This window comes from Eurytemora carolleeae, unplaced genomic scaffold (assembly GCF_000591075.1).
Source record: "Eurytemora carolleeae unplaced genomic scaffold, Eaff_2.0 scaffold94, whole genome shotgun sequence".
Lineage (NCBI taxonomy): Eukaryota > Metazoa > Arthropoda > Copepoda > Calanoida > Temoridae > Eurytemora > Eurytemora carolleeae.
Window position 1 is genome coordinate 58,586 of NW_019396036.1, and position 22,180 is coordinate 80,765.

The 22,180-nt window shown below is 33.7% G+C and overlaps 1 protein-coding gene across 1 annotated transcript in view; it reads right to left on the minus strand.

Moving 5' to 3' along the window:
• LOC111698875 (S-methyl-5'-thioadenosine phosphorylase) overlaps nucleotides 1-22,180 on the minus strand; it is a gene marked incomplete in the record, with an annotated part of 39,024 nt that overhangs the window by 5,316 nt on the left and 11,528 nt on the right. The window contains 8 exon segments of the mRNA XM_023469347.1: nucleotides 14-50; nucleotides 4,515-4,590; nucleotides 7,342-7,382; nucleotides 7,821-7,866; nucleotides 10,488-10,624; nucleotides 11,617-11,667; nucleotides 13,105-13,261; nucleotides 16,971-17,051. Of these exon segments, the coding sequence (XP_023325115.1) occupies nucleotides 14-50; nucleotides 4,515-4,590; nucleotides 7,342-7,382; nucleotides 7,821-7,866; nucleotides 10,488-10,624; nucleotides 11,617-11,667; nucleotides 13,105-13,261; nucleotides 16,971-17,041 (616 nt within the window).

Genomic DNA, 22,180 nt, shown 5'->3' on the forward strand with positions numbered 1-22,180 from the left:
CTTTAATATAAACAGGTGTAGGATATACCAGCCTCCTTAGCCAGACAAACCTTTAATATAAACAGGTGTAGGATATACCAGCCTCCTTAGCCAGACAAACATTTAATATAAGCAGGTGTAGGATATACCAGCATCCTTAGCCAGACAAACCTTTAATATAAACAGGTGTAGGATATATCAGCCTCCTTAACCAGACAAACCTTTAATATAAACAGGTATAAGATATACCAACCAGGAAAACCTTTAAATAAACACGTGAATCAAATCAGAAGGAAAAATGTTGAGGACAGAAAATATTATTTGCGTGGAAGTAAACTATCAAATAAGTTGATTTAATGAGAAGTATTTATCCACATCTTATATAAAGCAGACCGTTGTAATTATATATTTATGTTGTTAGACCGTTGTAATTATATATTTATGTGTATGTTTGTCACTTTGTTGGAAATGGGAAACGATAATAAAAAAGATTACATTTTCGCCAGCCCTGGGTAACATAAAAATAATGTTTCGGGTTAGAAGGTAGAGTTGTTTTGGTGTCCCCTATCATATTAGACTATTAAAGGGCTCGTTTTTTTTGGACGACGATATTCTATATAGATGCGCTTCCTAAGTTTTTAAAATATCTATCTATCTCGAGATAGATTTGCTTCGGTACAATTGTACAAAGTCACTGTCAACAACATGGCGGCGGAATTTAGATTTTCTATTCAACAAAGAACTTCTATCTATGACGCCTAAAGTGTAAAACTAAAAAAACCTAATTTTTGAAAAAAAAACTTTATCGAGTATTTTATCAAACAAAATTTAAAGTTTGAAAGAACATAGTCTAAAACTAAAGAACGAAAAGTTTTGACTTAAATTTTAAGTTCATGGTTAAATGCCACTTCTGACTTAATTTAAACCTGAACTTTAACCGTGAGGTTAAATATTTAACCCTGTGGTTAAATATTTAACTCGCCGAAATCGACGAGTTAAAATTTAAACACAGGGTTAAAATCTTGAAATCCTGCATTTTTCCTATTTGTCTATTATTCAATCATCATTCAGCTGAGAAAGTGGCATTCAACGTTATATTTAAAAGTGAAAACCTTGTTAAAGAAATTTCACGTTTTAGGTTAATTAATTTTTGCATGTAAACCCAAAATACGGTTGTAACTCGAAATATGTTTTGTTTTCGGTTACGTAATCAGCTGATTAGGGGTGGTTATGTAATATTCTCCGTAAATCCTTTTCTCTGATTGGTTCAGATTTTCCCGGGGAAATTCATATTTGAAATTGAGAAAGTTTAATATTTAAGTAGCTATTCATTATTTTACAGAACTTTTAACCTCGAACTTAAAATTCGCGCATTCTTTAGTTTTAGACTCAGGTCTGAAATTATCTAAGGACTGGGAAATCAGATCCTTTGCAAGAATCTTGAAAAATGCAAATATGTATTTTTTCAAAAATCTTATTTCTAAAATGTATCTAGAGATAAATCTAATTGTTTTTATTTTTCTCTGAAAGAAAAGTGTAAATCTTCATGGTTATAATTCTAGGTTTCTAAGAAAAGAATTACAGAAGTACAGAAACAGATAATTAAATTCCTCAACAAAGAAAAACAGAATAAATTTGCTACTTCCACTTTAAGTTTAACTTTGTTGAACAGATTCATCTCTGGAACCGAATTTGATGAATTTGAGCTATGTCGCTGAATTCTTCTTCCGGTGCTTTGAACCACCGATTCAAATTTTAAGATTCTGGAAGGATTTGAATTGGTGATTCAAAATTGAATCGGTGGTAGGCAGTTCAAATTCATTAAATTTGGTGCTTATATACATATATATATATATATATATATATATATATATATAACATATACATGAGTACTTTGTACATATACATGAGTACTATGTACATATACATGAGTACAATGTACATATACATGAGTACTTTGTTCATATACATGAGTACTTTGTACATATACATGAGTACTTTGTACATATACATGAGTACTTTGTACATATACATGAGTACTTTGTACATATACATGAGTACTTTGTAAATATACATGAGTATTTTGTACAAATACATTAGTACTTTGTACATATACATGAGTACTATGTACATATACATGAGTACTTTGTAAATATACATGAGTACTTTGTACATATACATTAGTACTATGTACATATTCATGAGTACAATGAACATATACATGAGTACTTTGTTCATATACCTGAGCACTTAGTACATATACATGAGTACTTTGTACATCTAGTAAAAGAAAAAGCTAATTAATTTACATATAAGGAAAACGTAAAACAAAACAAACAAGATATAACAAGGAAAACATATTATTTTTCTCATTACGCATACGTATTATTTTTCTTCAGTCTCCTCAGGACAAGATCACGGGGATAGAAGGATGACAAGGACAAGATCACGAGGATAGTAGGATGACAAGGACAAGATCACGGGGATAGTAGGATGACAAGGACAACATCACGAGGATAGTAGAATGACAAGGACAAGATCACAGGGATAGAAGGATGACAAGGACAAGATCACAAGGATAGAAGGATGACAAGGACAAGATCACGGGGAAAGAAGGATTACAAGGACAAGATAACGGGGATAGAAGGATGACAAGGACAATATCACGGGTATAAAAGAATGACAAGGACAATATCACGGGTATAGAAGGATGACAAGAACAATATCACGGGTATAGAAGGATGACAAGGACAATATCACGGGGAAAGAAGGATTACAAGGACAAGATCAAGGGGATAGAAGGATGACAAGGACAAGATCACGGGGATAGAAGGATGACAAGGACAATATCACGGGTATAAAAGGATGACAAGGACAAGATCACGGGGATAGAATGATTACAAGGACAATATCACGGGTATAGAAGGATTACAAGGACAATATCACGGGTATAAAAGGATTACAAGGACAAGATCACGGGGATAGAAAGATGACAAGGACAAGATCACGGGGATAGAAGGATGACAAGGACAAGATCATGGGGAAAGAAGGATTACAAGGACAAGATCACGGGGATAGAAGGATGACAAGGACAATATCACGGGGATAGAAGGATGACAAGGACAATATCACGGGGATAGAAGGATGACAAGGACAATATCACGGGTATAGAAGGATGACAAGGACAAGATCAGGGTGATAGTAGGATGACAAGGACAAGATCACGGGGATACAAGGATGACAAGGATAAGATCACGAGGGTAGAAGGATGACAAGGACAAGATCACGAGGATAGAAGGATGACAAGGACAAGATCACGAGGATAGAAGGATGAAAAAGACAAGATCAGGGTGATAGTAGGATGACAAGGACAAGATCACGGGGATAGAAGGATGACAAGGATAAGATCACGAGGATAGAAGGATGACAAGGACAAGATCACAGGTATAGAATGATGACAAGGACAGGATCACGGGAATAGAAGGATGACAAGGACAAGATCACAAGAATAGAAGGATGACAAGGACAAGATCACGAGGAAAAAAGGATGACACAGACAAGATCACGGGGATAGAAGGATGATAAGGATAAGATCACGAGGATAGAATGATGACAAGGATAAGGTCACGAGGATAGAAGGATGACAAGGACAAGATCACGAGGATAGAAGGATCACAAGGACAAGATCACAGGTATAGAATGATGACAAGGACAAGATCACGGGTATAGAAGGATGACAAGGAAAAGGTCACGAGGATAGAAGGATGACAAGGACAAGATCACGAGGATAGAAGGATGCCAAAGACAAGATCACGGGGATAGAAGGATGACAAGGATAAAATCACGAAGATAGAAGGATGACAAGGATAAGATCACGAGGATAGAAGGATGATAAGGACAAGATCAGGGTGATAGTAGGATTACAAGGACAAGATCACGGGGATAGAAGGATGACAAGGATAAAATCACGAAGATAGAAGGATGACAAGGATAAGATCACGAGGATAGAAGGATGACAAGGACAAGATCAGGGTGATAGTAGGATTACAAGAACAAGATCACGGGGATAAAGGATGACAAGGATAAGATCACGAGGATAGAAGGATGACAAGGACAAGATCACGAGGATAGAAGGATGACAAGGAGAAGATCACAGGTATTGAATGATGACAAGGACAAGATCACAGGAATGAAAGGATGGGAAGGACAAGATCACAGGAATGAAAGGATAGATCACAGGAATGAAAGGATGGGAAGGACAAGATCACAGGAATGAAAGGATGGGAAGGACAAGATCACAGGAATGAAAGGATAGGAAGGACAAGATCACAGGAATGAAAGGATGGGAAGGACAAGATCACAGGAATGAAAGGATGGGAAGGACAAGATCACAGGAATGAAAGGATGGGAAGGACAAGATCACAGGAATGAAAGGATGACAAGGACAAGATCACAGGGATGAAAGGATGGGAAGGACAAGATCACAGTATTAGAATATTGACAAGATGAAGGAGAGAATATTGATCATAATTTACCTCAGGCACTGTTGTCATATTGATAACACTTGCATCCAGACTCCGGTACATTTTACTCTCAGCCTTGCTGGAGAACCTAGATACAAGACTTACAGGTTTACTGGAGAACCTAGATACAAGACTTACAGGTTTATTGGAGAACCTAGATACAAGACTTACAGGTTTACCGGAGAACCTAGATACAAGACTTACAGGTTTACTGTTTACTGGAGACCCTAGATCCAAGACTTACAGGTTTATTGGAGAACCTAGATCCAAGTCTTACAGATTTACTGGAGAACCTAGATACAAGACTTACAGGTTTACTGGAGAACCTAGATACACAACCTAGAGGTTTACTGGAGAACCTAGATAAAAGACTTACAGGTTTACCGGAGAACCTAGACATAAGACTTACAGGTTTACTGGAGACCCTAGATACAAGATTTTCAGGTTTACTGGAGAACCTAGATATAAGACTTAAAAGTTTACTGAAGAACCTAGATACAAGACTTACAGGTTTACTGAAGAACCTAGATATTAAACTTGCAGGTTTACTGGAGAACCTAGATACAAGACTTACAGGTTTACTGAAGAACCTAGATATTAAACTTACAGGTTTACTGGAGAACCTAGATACAAGACTTACAGGTTTACTGGAGAACCTAGATCCAAGACTTACAGATTTACTGGAGAACCTAGATACCAGACTTACAGGTTTACTGGAGAACCTAGATACACAACCTAGAGGTTTACTGGAGAACCTAGATAAAAGACGTACAGGTTTACTGGAGAACCTAGATCCAAGACCTTTTCAAAGCTAGGCAAAAGAAAGATGGCGAAATCATTCCACTGTTTTCTTGTTATCATTGTACAATCATATATTTTTTAAGCAATTACAAATTTTCCTTTCTAACAAGAGAAAATATAACTAGAAGGGCATTAATTTAATTGCTACTATTTCCATTTCTACACTGCAGTACTATATAATTTTGATGCCTTAGTATTCTTGCTAAAACAGAGTAGGCCTAATGTTGGTCATTAGTTTTCTTTATTTTCAGGGTCTTATGAGAAAAGTTAAACTTGTTAAAGAATTGTAGGTTATAAATATTGCTTGTATTACATAATGAATAAAGTTCTCTTTAACAAACCACTGAAGATGTTGTATACTATATAAGTCTAAAGTTAGGTCAGGCTAGGCTATAACTGTTTGGTCGGGTTGGTTAAGACGGGTCAGGGTAGGTCGGCAGGGTTAAGTTAGGATGTAACTGTTTGGTCGGGTTGGTTAAGACAGGTCAGGGTTGGTCGGCAGGGTTAAGTTAGGATGTAACTGTTTGGTCGGGTTGGTTAAGACGGGTCAGGGTAGGTCGGTAGGGTTAAGTTAGGATATAACTGTTCGGTCGGGTTGGTTAAGACGGGTCAGGGTTAGTCGGTAAGGTTAAGTTAGGATATAACTGTTCGGTCGGATTGGTTAAGACGGGTCAGGGTAGGTGGGTAGGGTTAAGTTAGGATATAACTGTTTGGTCGGGTTGGTTAAGACGGGTGAGGGTTGGTCGGTAGGGTTAAGTAAGGATTTAACAGTTTGGTCGGGTTTGGTTAAGACGGGTCAGGGTTGGTCGGTAGGGTTAAGTAAGGATATAACAGTTTGGTCGGACAGGGTTAAGATTGGTCAGAGCATTGTTTTCTTGTTAAGTCAACAGGAAAATTGTTAAAAATATTTCATTAAATATTTCGCAAGCGAAATACACTGTGAAATACACTGTGAAATATCTAATATTAAACTTAATTTAAAACTTCGATTGCATCCCACTCATCAGTGTATTTGATAAAGTTGTGCAAATGAGGTACATATATTAAATGAATGTTATTTACAAAATATAAATCAGCCCAAAGCACCTCACTATCTTAATCTCTCATATTAAGTTGATCTGTATCACTTGTTTTTGCAAAAAGCACGCGTTTTTGATATTATAAATCCTTTCTTGTAGAATTAATTTAAAGGACTGGTGTTTTTTCTATGGTTAAGGGTATTTTATACAGAGGACATTTCAAATATGGGGTATTCTATAGATATGTCATTTAAAAGATGGGAAATTTCATAGATAGACAATAGACAAGACATGTCATGGATCGGACATATCAAGGTAGACAATAGACAAGACATTTCATTGATAGGACATTTTATAAATAGACAATAGACAAGACATTTCATAGATCGGACATTTCATAGATAGACAATAGACAAGACATGTCATGGATAGGACATTTTATAGATAGACAATAGACAAGACATTTCATGGATCGGACATTTCATAGATAGACAATAGACAAGACATTTCATGGATAGGACATTTTATAAACAAGACAATTAGCAGAGATAGAGGATACGGACGTAACACGGGTGTTGAAAATTGTTTTTAAACAAAATGTATTTCAGGTTGTAATACCTCCTGATACCTTCCAGCAACATGTCGCTTCTTTGAAATGTTTTCTATGTACCTAATACCCAACCTATAAATGTATTTCAGGTTGTAATACCTCCTGCAGATACCTTCCAGCAACATGTCCCTTCTTTGAAATGTTTTCTATGTACCTAATACCCAACCTATAAATGTATTTCAGGTTGTAATACCTCCTGCAGATACCTTCCAGCAACATGTCCCTTCTTTGAAATGTTTTCTATGTACCTAATACCCAACCTATAAATGTCCATATATGATTTTCTTAAATGTCCCGATACCATAAACTTCACATAGTGGTGCGTAGCCAGACAGATCAGCTGTCAGCAGCAAATCATACATTCAAGAATGATCAAATTAGATCAAATATGATTGAGTAAATTGTTTACCTCGGTCCCTGAATAGTAACCACAGTCCCAGAGTTAAACACCTAAATACAGATGAACAAATCTTTATTCAGCAATATATATGTGCAATATTACATGGTAAAAACCAAAAAAAATGTGAAAGATGAAGACGACATTATAACAATAAAAGTGAACGTTACTTTTTTAACGTACAGGGTGTGCCAGATCAAATTAGACCGCGTCAATGGGTCTAAATTACGATTTGGGGGACAAATCAGAAAATTTAAAAAGAATGAATCATTTTGAAAAATTCATTAAGGCTAATAGAACATTTTTTTCAGAAAATACTAGATTTTTCGAGTATTATGTGCGTATTTAGGTGTTAAAAATTGGAGATAATCTAATATGATATGGGACGCTCTGTATAATGTTGAAACATTAATATGTTAGTTTATGATATTACAAAATTTTACAAAAATAAAACATTTTTTTTATGTTTTTAAACATGACAATGTACTGACCTTGTAATTGAGATTTAAACAGACTTTCTCTAACACACTCCGAGTTCTGAAAAACAAGGTCATTGAGGTATATGGATTTAAAATTTAGGTGTTCAGAAATATGCGGCGTGAGGGTTCACTTATTAGAAGTGTACGGGGTGGGGGTCAGTTTATTAGAATTATAAGGGGTGGGGGGTCCCTTTGTTAGAAGTATACGGTGTAAGGGTCCACTTATTAGAAGTGTACGGGGTGGGGGTCCGTTTCTTAGAATTATACGTGGTGGGGGGTCCCTTTGTTAGAAGAATACGGTGTAAGGGTCCACTTATTAAAAGTGTACGTGGTGGGGTTCCATTTATTAGAAATATACGGAGTGAGGGTCCATTTATTAGAAGTGTACGGGATGGGGGGTCCCTTTGTTAGAAGTATACGGTGTAAGGGTCCACTTATTAGAAATGTATGGGGTGGAGGTCCATTTATTAGAAATATACGGAGTGAGGGTCCATTTATTAGAAGTGTTAGGGGTTGGGGTGTCCCTTTGTTAGAAGTATACGGTGTAAGGGTCCACTTATTAGAAATCATAAATTTTTAATACAGGGTCTACTTTGAAGTGTCGCAACGCCTTGGGCTTGTGTTTTCACCGCTCTAACTCACTTATGCTTTTCTGTTGCCCTTTACATGTACATTTTAGCACCATACAGCACTTGTTGTTAGTTTCAGTTTTTAAGAAGTAATTGGAAAAATTCTCATAAATATCTGATTGAGAGCTCGCAACCTTTAAATCATAGTGGGGGGTCCATTTGTTAGAAGTGTACGGAGTGGGGTCCATTTATTAGAAATATACGGGGTGAGGGTCCATTTATCAGAAGTATAAGAGGCTGGGGATCAGGTTTGGATACAGGGGGGTGCGGAGGTACCTTCGCACCCCCTGGTGGACTCAGTGGGGGCAATGCCCCCCCCCCCCCCCCGAGATTTTGAGGGAAAAATGTTCCCAATTTGCTACAATAATTTTTTAAAATTTATTTCATCGTTTGTATCCATTTTTCTAGTTATTTGAAGGAATTATGATATTATTATTCAAAACAAAGAGAAGAAGAAATGACCTACTTAAATAAGAACAAAAAAACAAGTAAGTAAACCTTTTTTAGGATTTTAGGAACAAAGTTAAAAAAGAAAGAATTAGGTTTAAAGAAAAGGAACAATAGTCAATACAATAACACAAATGTTGGGTTGGATGAGTAGGAACAAGAAAGGAAAAACTACATTAGGAACATAGAAAAAAAAACAAAAGAACGATAAAATGGGAACAATAACAGGAACATTGACTATTGAACTAGCTTGGAACAAGCAAAAAAAAACTATGAGTCTCGTGCATGCACTAAGAACATAAGAACAATAATGAAATACATAATCTAAGGAACAATAAAAAGATCGTTAGAAAATAGGATGAAAACTAAAGGATTTAGGATCTAAGGACACACTGTTAGGAATAGGAACAAAAATAGGAACATTAAACAAGTTACAAGTTAGGAATAAAAATGAAAGAACTAGGAATTAGGAATACGAAATGATGATCAACAAATAAAGGTTCAAAAAAGGAGACATACATATGCGAAAAAAATGTCATTCATGCTGTACATTAAATAGGAACAATAGTCAATAATAGGAACATGATGCAAGGTAAGAACAAAAAGAAATTACTAGGAAAGTTATATACACGAAAAGGAATTGAGCCTTTGTCACAAATCTCTGGAACCCAATGTCGTAGACATTAGATATTTCAAACTATGAACCCTGTTAGATTAAATATTCAAAGTTTAAAATATCAAACATTATCAGGTTGCAAGGATATAATGCACGAGAACTTATGATTGTGCAAAGACTCAATTCCCTTTGAGTGCTTTCTGAAATAAATTATTTGGGAATTTTTATTTAAATCCTGTCTTGTGAAATGATAGGATTTTAATAAAGTTTTTTGAATTTTAAGAAGCTTATTATATTCTTTTATTATATTAATGATTCTAATGAATCCAGAAAAAAAGTAACATGGAGACAAATTGAAATTAAATGTAAAATATGGTCTGGTTTAGGAGAAGCTGTTCTTAGTTATCCTCAAGGTTGCAGGAAGTTTTTTTCGAATTTTAGTTTTGGGAAAACTGAAGATTTGAGCTTTTTTGATCTTTTAGGCATTTACAGTTTACATCCTTACTTTCCCTGTATTAAAAGTAGTAATGACTATTCGTGATTTAAAAATTTTCTTTAATACATTTATTTATAGATAAACTCAAATGTATAAGTCTTATACCTCCAGTTTTTTTGTTAAAATGCAAATAGCTTCTCAAAAACAAAATGCAAAACAGGAAAAATATCTCTCTTAATAAATGTAATATAAGTTAAAAATCTAGTTTTTTAGTCTTAGTCTTAAATTTTGACCCTTTTAGAGTCCTTCAGGTTAAAAAAATGTTCGCCTGCCCCGCTCCTCATTTTTGCTTCTACTTACACATTTTTCTTGTACCTAAAAAATCTTGCACCCCCCGGCTTAAATCCTTGCTTAGGGTTCATTTATCAGAAATATACGGTGTTTATCTTTTTATCTATTTTGTATTTTTTACAACATTTTTATCAAGTTATTTTTTCATTTTTGACATGATTAGTTTGTTCTTTTTTGACATTACTAAGGCTTGCCCATACCTGGAGCAGAATGCAGGTTCCATAGGAGTATGTGCAACTCCTTTAAACCCGTCTCCGCCATAGAAGCTCTGAACCCTACCCTGGGTTCGGTCAAGAAAGGAGTCAAGGAGAACAAAACTTCCAGGAGATATCTCTTCCTGTTTTATAAATATATTGTGAGTAGATTTAGTCACTTAATTTGAAGGGAAACATGCTCCATTTTTTTTTCAACCTGTAGAATATATAAATCTGATGTTACTAAAATCTACCCTAAATACCCAGCAAACCTGAAGATCAAACCTAAGGTTTTCATCATCTGGATTATCCAGGTTTCTTGTCTTTTTTAATGATATTATTTTCTTTCAATAGCTAGCTTATTCAGATTATTAAAAGCATTGTGCAAATTCATGTCAAAAATGTATTTAACATATTGCATTCCAAGACTATCAGCACAATACAAATTAAACTGAAAATATTAATATTGTTAACTTAATATTAGTATTTTTGGAATTTTCTAATGTTACAAAATTAAAAGAATTGCGGACACAAAATATTTTAAATAGTACGCGAATTACTTCATATTCTCAAATAGATTCTCAAGTACAATAGTGGCAACAGAGAAATGGACCGATTATACATGACGTCACAAGTGTTGAATATAACAAGAAAACAAAATTTTTTCACACAAGCTGACATGTTTTCCAAGATTAAATAAAAAGTGTAAAAACAGAAAAAAAGAACACAAAAATTTAAACCGTAAAATACACTTTATTCCAAAATTATCACTATTATTAGTAATTTTGACGTATACAAAAACTAAGTTGACACTTGTGACGTAAGAAAACAGCTGAGAGTTTACAAATTCAACGTTGCCATCTATTGTATTGTGCTAGAATCTTTTGGTTATACATTATATACAGCATAACGACTTTGAAATAAGACTGTACACCAACTATTTCCTCCCTATTTACATGGAGATTAATGTAATGGTGAACTCCTTTGATATTTCAAACGTTGACTATTTGATCTCGCAGATTTCAAAGGTCGGACTGCAAAGATATAAGAAAAATAGAACAATAATTTGAGGCGTATAATCATATCCTGGGACACCCTGTGTGTTTGCAGATTTTCTATTAAATGAACCTGAGACCTTGAGAGATCCACAGGCTGAAACGGAGAGTATATGTGTAACACCAATCTCCTAACAATAAAAATTTTTGAAAACATTTCACACGCTAGAGGCGCTAGTTTGTGTTGTATCAGCTGGAACCCTGTAAAAGAAAGCAAGCAGAAACCTGTTTTCTTTTAACTTTCTACAGACTTGGTGACCTCTACGGCGGGATATTAATTAGAATGCACGCGTCGCAGCAGGAGGAGACGCAAAGGGGAGGGGGTTCCAGCTAGTCCAGTCAGAAAAGGGGGGGGGCTGGTGGGGGATGTAAACTCTATATATCTCTATTGGCTGGATCCATTCTTCTTACATCTCTTCTCACACAGATGCTAAACCAACTCATTCTGCATTATCATGGATAACAATTTATCCGGTTTTATAATTCTTGAAATAAAACTGAAAATCTTGGCAAGGTTAGAATCTGTTTGATTTCTCTCTCTGACCTGGAGATATATCAAGACTCACTAAGTGCCAGGATTGCCAATTTCACTTTTTCTCAGTAAAATCTTTCCAGAACCAAATCCAATTTGTTATCTTTGCGGTTTTATCTGTCAGATAGATAAATAAAACCTACAATAATTTATTGAATCAGGATATATATATATCTATATATACTTTTTTTGAAAGGTTTTTTTCTTTCTACTGGCAGGGTTACCCCACAAAAGACGACCTAAAACTCTAAAATTTTAAGTATTTTTTTGTCTTGAATATATAGTATAAAATTATATATTTACTTATGAAGGCAAAGAAAAATATGTTTACTGTTGGAGGGAGCCATGAATTATAAGAAAAAAGTCCGAGTAAATTCCGTACAGTCGTTGTCTGAAGTCTCATCCTTTTTGGGAAACCCTGTATCATGGTTGCTGACTGCAGGGTGCCCCACCAAACATGAAAGTTTTAGCTTTTCTTTGATGTTTTATAGCTATTAAAGGACAAAGTGCGTATCATGTTTGCTGGGCCACCCTGTATCATCTTCAACTTCCAACTAGCTGATATCGTTTATTGCTTCTCAAGATTGCTAATCTTTGTTTGAAACTTTAAGATATATTAACATATATAGAGAATATATATCTATTCAATCTAAAATTGAACTTTATCTGAAAAGAAAAACCTATATTTTGACAGGAGCGTTTTAAACCAAAAATTGGAAATAATTGAAAAAAATAAAATTCAATAACTACTTATTTTCAATTTTCGTACATAATGACTATTACATTTTTGAAATAGGAATAATGCAAGGTTGTCTAATTAATGTTGTTATAAAGCAAATTTTTTTAAACGGTTTAAAAAGAATCGAGTCTTTGCCACAAACTCTGATTTGCTTGCATTCTTATATCATATATAAACAGTAGAGGAAATTTTAGATATAAACACTTTTTAACCAGATAAACTACGTTTCACATTATTGTTAAAAAAAAGTTTTAATATGACAAGTACCTAGAGAGTATGCCTCCCTCCCCCCTCTACCTTTAAAGCCCAGATATTAGCTCTATAATTGATATCTCCAGGTAGAATTGTATGCTCTAATCCATGTCGAGCCAGCATACATACATCAACTCCATCAACTCGTCCCTCTACTATAGGAGCACTAGGAGAACCAAATGGAGTAGAAACAACAACCTCTCTAAAAAAAATATCATTAAGGACCACCCATTCTGTGCATTTATTTCGTATATCGTATTTTTATCAAATTAAAGAAAATGTATTTGTGATTTTTGACATTTACTTTTTTTCTCTATAAATTCCTCCGATAACGTATTAATGAAAAATGTGATTTTGCAAATATTTTCTGCATGGTAAATTTGTTCTACAGAGTTACCCACAAAATATGAGACTTCCAAAATAAAACTGTACATTGTACACTCATGGTTCTCTGCAGCTGTCAACTTTTTAAATTTTTCATTGAAAAACTGTACAGTGTACATACACTCATGGTTCCCTGCAGCTGTCAACTTTTTTTTTTTCATTGAAAAANAACTGTATTTCCTTTTTAAATTTTTCATTGAAAAACTGTACAGTGTACATACACTCATGGTTCCCTGCAGCTGTCAACTTTTTTTTTTTTTCATTGAAAAACTGTACAGTGTACACTCATGGTTCCCTGCAGCAGCTGCCAACTTTTTAATTTTTCATTGAAAAATTGTACAGCGTAAACTCGTGGTTCCCAGCAGCTGTCAACTTTTTAAATTTTTCATTGAAAAACTGTACAGTGTACACTCATGGTTCCCTGCAGCAGCTGTCAGCTTTTTAAATTTTTCATTGAACAACTATACAGTGTGCACTCGTGGTTCCCTGCAGCTGACAACTTTTTTTATTTTTCATTGAAAACTCATTTAATATTAATATATCATTAAAAGACCTTCAACTATCTAAATAGAACGATCTAAAGATTGAAGAAGTCTTTTAATGGGTGTAAGGGTACTTTCCAAAAGGCTTTTCCTAAATGTTCAATTTCCCAAGTGTGCCCTCTACCAAGTCTGTTTAAACGACAGCGTAACAGAATATTTAAATATTTGAAGATCGTCGTTAAATCTCAAACACAAATTTTCGCTGATTTTCTGTGTTAAAAATGATGGATTTTCATAAACAATAATGGTCGACATTTTTACCGGACAAACGTTTCAATTTTTGACCAACAATAAAACTTCCGCATGGTCATGTGAGTGGCCACAAAAAAAAAAATTAGGCCAGGGCCAGATAGGTTCAGCTGTTTTGTTGTTTTATTGATACAAACAAACAATTACACCCAGACAGACAAAACAATTTATATTTTACTTTACAGAGGAATTAATTTCTCACGACTCACGCTCAGAAGAAATATAATTTTCCGAGAAGCTTCATTTTTGTAATCCTGCATGGATGGATCAAGAGGTTTGGTGATTTTATATCTTAATTTTGTCCAAAAATATTGCAAGACACAATGACACACAGAATTAAGAGACAAGTGAAAAATACTATAAGAAGACCATCTCAGAAATACAAATATGCTGTCTTACAATATTTTTTCGGCGCGCAGGTCTTTAAGGCTATCTTCTATTTTAACTTCTAATTGTTGCTCTATTTGTGAGAATTTTCTCTTTGTATACATTATAAAACAATAAGAAAAAAATTCGCGAATTTTATAATATTTTTTCGTGGACTTTCAAAACTTCAAGAAAATCAAACAAACAGTCCAGTGAACATAAATAACACGGGAATTGTGCAGTGCACCCAGACCCAGTTCACTTAATAAGTTAATTTTAATGTTTCGTACTGCAGTACCTCTTCTTGAGATGTTAAAATTTATAAGAGCTCTAAAGTTCTCTATAGAGACACTACAGGGTCGAAAATTTAACCCTATTCCCGCTGGGTGGGGGGTCAATTTGACCCCCCCCCCCTGTAGTTTTTTTTACATAACTCAGAAAGTATNAGTTTGCAGATATACAGAGTTTGCAGATTTACAGAGTTTGCAGATTTACAGAGTTTGCAGATATACAGAGTTTGTAGATTTACAGAGTTTGCAGATAACAGAGTATGCAGATTTACAGTGTTTGCAGATATACAGAGTTTGCAGATTTACAGAGTATGCAAATTTACAGAATTTGCAGATTTGCAGAGTATGCATATCTACAAAGTTTGTAAATATACAGAGTTTGCAGATTTACAGAGTTTCCAGATTTACAGAGTTTGCAGATATACAGAGTTTGCAGATTTACAGAGTTTGCAGATTTACAGAGTTTGCAGATATACAGAGTTTCAAGATATACAGAGTTTGCAGATTTACAGAGTTTGCAGATTTACAAAGTATGCAGATTTACAGAGTTTGCAGATTACAGAGTATGCAGATTTACAGAGTTTGCAGATATACAGAGTTTGCATTTCTAATACTCGTATTGTAAACATTTCTTGGAGTCAACATAACCAATCCCATGACAAATATTGTACACTATATATTAACAATTTGGACAAATAAAATTCTTTTAAGTTTACTTTTTATACTTTACATGATAAGATTGCAAAGCCTTTCCCGTATTTCCGAAAAAAATTTATTTCCCTTCTTATATTAAGATAGGTATGAGCCCTGTAAACTATACTCTCATGTCTCTTTACTCACTCTTGGAATAAGAGTTAAACAAGATTAATCTAGTATTCTTCCATCCTTTAGGATCTCAGCCAAAAAGATTTGTTTCAAGACCAGTTCGAGGAGGGAATAATCCAGAATTTTAAATTCTAATGATTTTCCTTAAAGAATTTTAGCTTGATTTTCATGTTCTTTTACATTTTACATTTTTTCATAATTTTGCGCAATACTTAGCTTTACGTTTCTATCAAATAGATTCTAGTACAATAGATGGCAACGTATAATTTATACACTCTCAGTACAGCTGTATTATGACGTCACAAGTGTCAATTCAATTTTTGTGTCCGACAAAATTATTAATAACTAGCTGAAGAACCCGGCGTTATGAAATTTTTTTATTTTGAAAAGAAAAAAAATTAGAAAAAAAAATTTCGATTTTTGTTAGCCTATAACACCTCCCGGCCACCCATGTGTGTCCACAAAAAATTTCAACCCAATCAGTCCATCCGTTTGGCCGGCTATATGCAACATAGAAATATACAAATGTCTTGTTTTATTATATAGATAGTGATAATAGTAAATAATCTTACAGTAAAATAAGTGCAATTTTATAAGTTCTTTATTTTCTGTTTGCAAACTTTTATTTAATCTTGGAAAACATGTCAACTAATGTGAGAACAATATTTTTCCTTGTTTTATTTGACACTTGTGACGTCATGTATAATTGGTCCAGATGCCAACTATTAAACTTGATAATCTATTTGGTTTCTAGTAAGCGTGAATTTGATGATAAATACAGCTTATATAAAAAAATATTTTATTATTATCAAAACTTGACATTCTAGCTTAAATTTGTTTTGTTTTTTAGCAAACTACAAAATACACTTTAAAAACAACCTTTCTCATCTATAATAATTACTTTATTATCGTTGAAAAATTTATATCTCAGTGGGGGGGGGGCATTAGTAGAAGATTTTAGGTATTTAGGACTACATTTATCATAATTTATGTTATGCAGTAATTTCTAGAAAAATATATTTGTGTAGTAAGCTTATAATCTAACCTCTTCTTTTGAAGAAAGCATAAAACTAACCTCTGCTCTTGATGTAAGCATAAAACTAACCTCTGCTCTTGAAGAAAGCATAAAACTAACCTCTGCTCTTGATGTAAGCATACAACTAACCTCTGCTCTTGAAGAAAGCATAAAACTAACCTCTGCTCTTGAAGAAAGCATAAAACTAATCTCTGCTCTTGACGTAAGTATAAAACTTACCTCTGTTCTTGAAGCTCCTCCATCTTATAGAAGCCAGATCCACCAATAATTCCGATCTTAATTCGACTCATTTTATTTTCTTTGAAAAAATCCGCGTAAAGATATGGCTATTTTGAACTGAAAAAATACTGGGATACATTTTAAATACTAAACATAATTTTTGACCTTTCAAGGTTTTACTATAATTTTAACTAATACTTGGAGTACTGATGATTGTACTTTTAAATCAAACTTAAAAGTACGAATATGAACACTGCTTACAAAACTTCACTGCAGCACGAAACAGCTGTAAACACTATACAAGGATAAACTGTAGTGGTAGGATGAAACTGAACGTGCTAGCACCCCNCGCCTTTAAAGTATATTCTAACCCGAAATAGCCAACCGGCAGAAACCTGATATAAGAACAGGTTTCTAACTATTAAAGACTGAATCTGTTATCAACTCATTATTGGATACATTAGATACATAGAGTACGGCCGATATAAAATATAATGAATACTGCAGTGAGAGCCATAAAATTGTGGAATAGGAAGACGACATTTAAGCAATAGTTAAGTGTATTTTATGGTGTTACGCAGCAAATAGTTTGTAACTTGATTCTTAAAAGTCGTCCAGAGTTTAATGGTTATCGCTGTACCTTCTCCTTCCCTCTCAGCATCTTCTCCCATCTCCGTACTTGTCTCCGGACACCGTCCCCCCCCCTCAATATCTTCTCCTACCATCTCCACTCCTACACCTTCTCCTCCCCTCAGCATCTTCTCTCACCATCTCCAATCCTACACCTTCTCCTCCCCTCAGCATCTTCTCTCGCCATCTCCACTCCTACACCTTCTCCTCCCCTCTGCATCTTCTCCCACCATCTCCCCCAACTTCTACATTTTCTAATAATTTAGATTAGACATATGTATCGATTTTCCGACCCGTAAATCAAAGACGATATTTTGTCAGGCCTTGAATTTAATTCCATGTAAAACAAAAACGTTATGTATCTGCAAAATATAAAAACCATAGATAAAGATAAATAAGACGACATTTTTCATCTTGAAAGATATAAATATTAAATGTACAGAGATGTTTTAAAGATATTCATATTCTGATTAACTAGGTCGGTTGTGAACATTGAGTACTTGTGGTGTACATGAGTTTTGGGAGTTCTGTAGAGAGAAATTTAAGTTAGTTTAGTTTAGTCCTTCTCATGTCTTTCTTCAGTTCTCGACAATATGATGTATTGCTCAGTGAAATATTGTTGTTCAAATAGTTAAATTAAAACAACAAACCACCCCGCTTATCATTGAAGTACACTTTGACCCCAAGAGGTATGAGTTAGCGGACTGTAAAATTCTTGGTGATTTTGCGTGCATAAGCTATCTATGTTTATTTATTTATCTATGATAAAACCTGATTCAGGTGTACTTCAAGATTTCTTCAAACTAAGCAAAAATTACAAACCCCAGAGTTTTCTTTTTGGGCCGTCTACAATAAATAAACAGAAACTGTAAATAATCTTACAAAACAATATTTCTGAACAAAAATGTTGGTTTCTATCTACACATTTGTCCACACTATTCATGAAACCGGTTTTCCAAAAATTTTGTATCAGGCTTTTAGTAAAGGACCTGAACACTTTCTCATCCCAATATTTTTACAACCTGATGGTGTAAACCTTTTATGCTTCAAACTTTTCCAATTTGATCTGGCAGAATTTATAGTTTGAAATATCAAAGTTCTACTATATATATTAGGACTTTAAGTAAATTAGAATTTTCAGCAAGTTTTTAGTTCCTTTCAGCAAACACGGCTATAGAACTGTTCCATGTAAATATCTAAAATCTAATACATAAGTTTATAACGTAGATCCTAGAAACTTAAATAAACTTTGTGAAATTTATAATAATATTTAATCAGATGCCATTGGATCTAGTATGGAAATTGCTAATTCCTGAGAAACAAATGGACTATAAGTTATGTTAATAATATATAAAAAATAATAATAATATAAATTATGTTCGATCAAATATTCTATGCTTAAAATATTAAAAATGTACACTATCCTGAGCGGAAAAACTCTTGCAATGTGGATATCGAAAACAATGCTTGCGATTTCTTCTTTTTTTTATCTGCAGATTTTTTTTAATCTAAATATTTATTTTTTAATTTTAAGGAATATTTGGAAACATACCAGGGTGGCGTTGTTATCTTTAGACTATTTAATCTATATTTGATATCTACTATCTACTATCTACTATCTACTATCTACTATCTACTATCTACTATCTACTATCTACTATCTACTATCTACTATCTACTATCTACTATCTACTATCTACTATCTACTATCTAGGAAAGTGTCGTAAAATCAGAGTGTCATTTGCAAAAATTGAATAGCCAATCAGAAGCCGGAAAATGTTGTGCGTAGTCAAAGAGAAAACTCTGCAGGGGTTTCTAAACGAGAGTATTAAGCAGAAAATCAAAAGGGTCCACAGTAGATATCTAGATTATGCGGGATTAAGGGTATCCAACAAAAGAGTTTCCAGCTCAGGTTACAAAGAAATTGAGTCTTTGTCATAAACTCTGGTTTTCTAATCCCTGTTATATCTTTGAAAACCAATGTCGTAGATCATAGATATTTCAAACTATGAATTCTGTTAGATTAAATAATTTAAGCTTGAAATATCAAAGGTTTACGTCATCTGGTTGCAAAATTTGAGTTTATTGCAAAGACTCAATTCCTTTATTGCGATTAAAAATTTGAATTGGAGGCAAAAACAACTATTAAAATAAGTTAAAAAATAAGGTTTCCATAGCGCGTGGTTGACTTTATATAGACCCGGTGTAGTGCATGGGGTGGACTCGACTGAATGTGCAGACAGTTTTAACCATTTCAACGCAACGTTAGACATAAAAAGCAATGTTGAAACTTTCAAATTATTAGTTGATATATTATATATATAGTACATATATTAAATACTCATTTAGTTCTTTAATGTATTTTAAAGGGGATAGAGGCAAAAACTGTATTTCCTCTTAAATGTCGTCTTCCATTCAAATCATCAAAACAATTAATATTTACTCGAGACATAGATAATTTTTAATGCGTTTTTCCAAACAGAATACATTAATAAATATCGGAAACTGTCATAACATTGTTTTTTATGTCTAAAATTGTGTTGAAATGGTTAAAACTTTAGTATGAGCCCGCCCCATGCAAGAGCCCCCTCCATGCATGACTCCGGGTTCGGATATATGCATAAAGCTTAATGTAAGGCGCCAGAATGAATTCTTAATCAAGATTTGTCAGATTACAAAGCTAAAATACTGGAGATATCAATGCCGGGCCTGGCGAGCCATTACTATTCAATATCTTGGAGCTTAGAATTATCATCAATCAAACATGTCTCTATATTAACATAGTATACTGTAGGAGGATCAGATATTTACAAATATTTGTCGATGGAGCTAAAAAGGGTATCGTTATTTTGTATTTCTTTCTTAACATTCAATTTGTTTTTTGATTTCGAGGCTCCGCAAGAATTTAAGATGTTCATTTATTTCAAGATTGAAGTGTAGTGTTATGGTATTGTGGCAATTTAAACGATAAAAGAATACAAGAACGATTTACAGGGTTACCCACAAAGGATGAGACTTCAGAGACGAGTTTACGAAATTATTTGATATTTTACATTAAATATTGGTGTCCAACAACTATATAACCTAAACCTTTCTTTGCAAAAACATCTTGTAAAGACTAAACTATGATCAGAAGATCATCTTTAACCTTTAAATTATTATTTCCAATTTTTTTAGGTCGTCTTTAATCCTTTTTGGGTAACCCTGCATCTGAACTCTGTTTTCAAACATTTTTTCTGATTTTAAATTTTTGTATGTCGACCCAATCGGTCCAGCCGTTTTGACGTTTATTGGACCAAACCAAATGGTATATATTCACTGTATACAGAGATAACCATTACACACTGGAATATGGAGACGACATTAAGACTCAAACTGCTCAATGAACATTATACACGGCAATTGTCTGTAGGGGTAAATAGTCACATTTAACTTAATAAATAATTTGAAAAGTTGCTAGTATAACAATTTGCCTTGTAACAACAGCAAATACGGAAAAGTTTGCTAAAATGTCGTCTTCCTACTCAAACATTTTCCGGTCCTCACTGTATATCAGGATCAATTTTATTAACATGGAAATTAAGTGACATCTTAATTTAATCTTTGATCAACTCAGAATTATTTCCATGACATAATTAAATTTCGTCGTTTATAACTGATCAATTGGATCATTTTATAGATTTAAATTTCCATTATTTTTGGCAATTTTAGATGGTATTTTATTCCATGTTTTTTAGATACCACTGAAAGAATCAAATATTTGCAAATTGACCAACTTTTAACAGTTCCCAGTTTAGAATTTGACTGTTTTACACTGTAATGTGAATAAATTTGCAATTTCTATTCTTTGGTTGAAACTAGTATATTTCAAAGAAAAGATAAAACCAGAAGTATAGACTTTAATTGCTCATTAAGTTGCATTAAATATTTAGGATTATTTTTTAATAATAATAAAGGGACTGTAAGCGAAATTCAAAAGACCTTTCATGCAAAGATGGCATTACCCGATTTAAATTGGTATATACCCTTAAAAGCTTTGTCTGATTAAGTATGAATTAAATATGAATTGCTATCTCTGTTTCCATGTTTTGTGTATCCATGCTGTTCAAAGTTTCATATAAATCAAAATTAGAATCAAAAGTCGTCTTCATTATATTGATGTAATCGCCTACCACCGCATGAATTAAATATGAATGTTTTTGTTTACTTAAACTGTTTATTTGCATTCGTGGTTTCTCTGCAAAAGCAATTTGCGCATATCGCGCTTATAATGAATATTGGAGAAATTCATAGAAATAAACAATTTTTGTGACAGAAAAACGATGTTATCATCCACATTTTCGATTAGATGAAGGTTTCAAGGGTACCGTTGTAAATCGGGAATTTCCATTTTTGCATATTGAAATTACGCTTACAGTCCCTTTAATCTATTTTATTGAGGGTGAAACTTCAGCTATCTGTGGTTTCTGTAAAAAATCAGTAATTTTCTGAATGCCTGAAATGGGTTTAAACATCGGAAAGACACAAAAGTGATGCAGACCAGGGGGTATTCAGGAATTTGTCCAGGGCGGGGCTTAAAT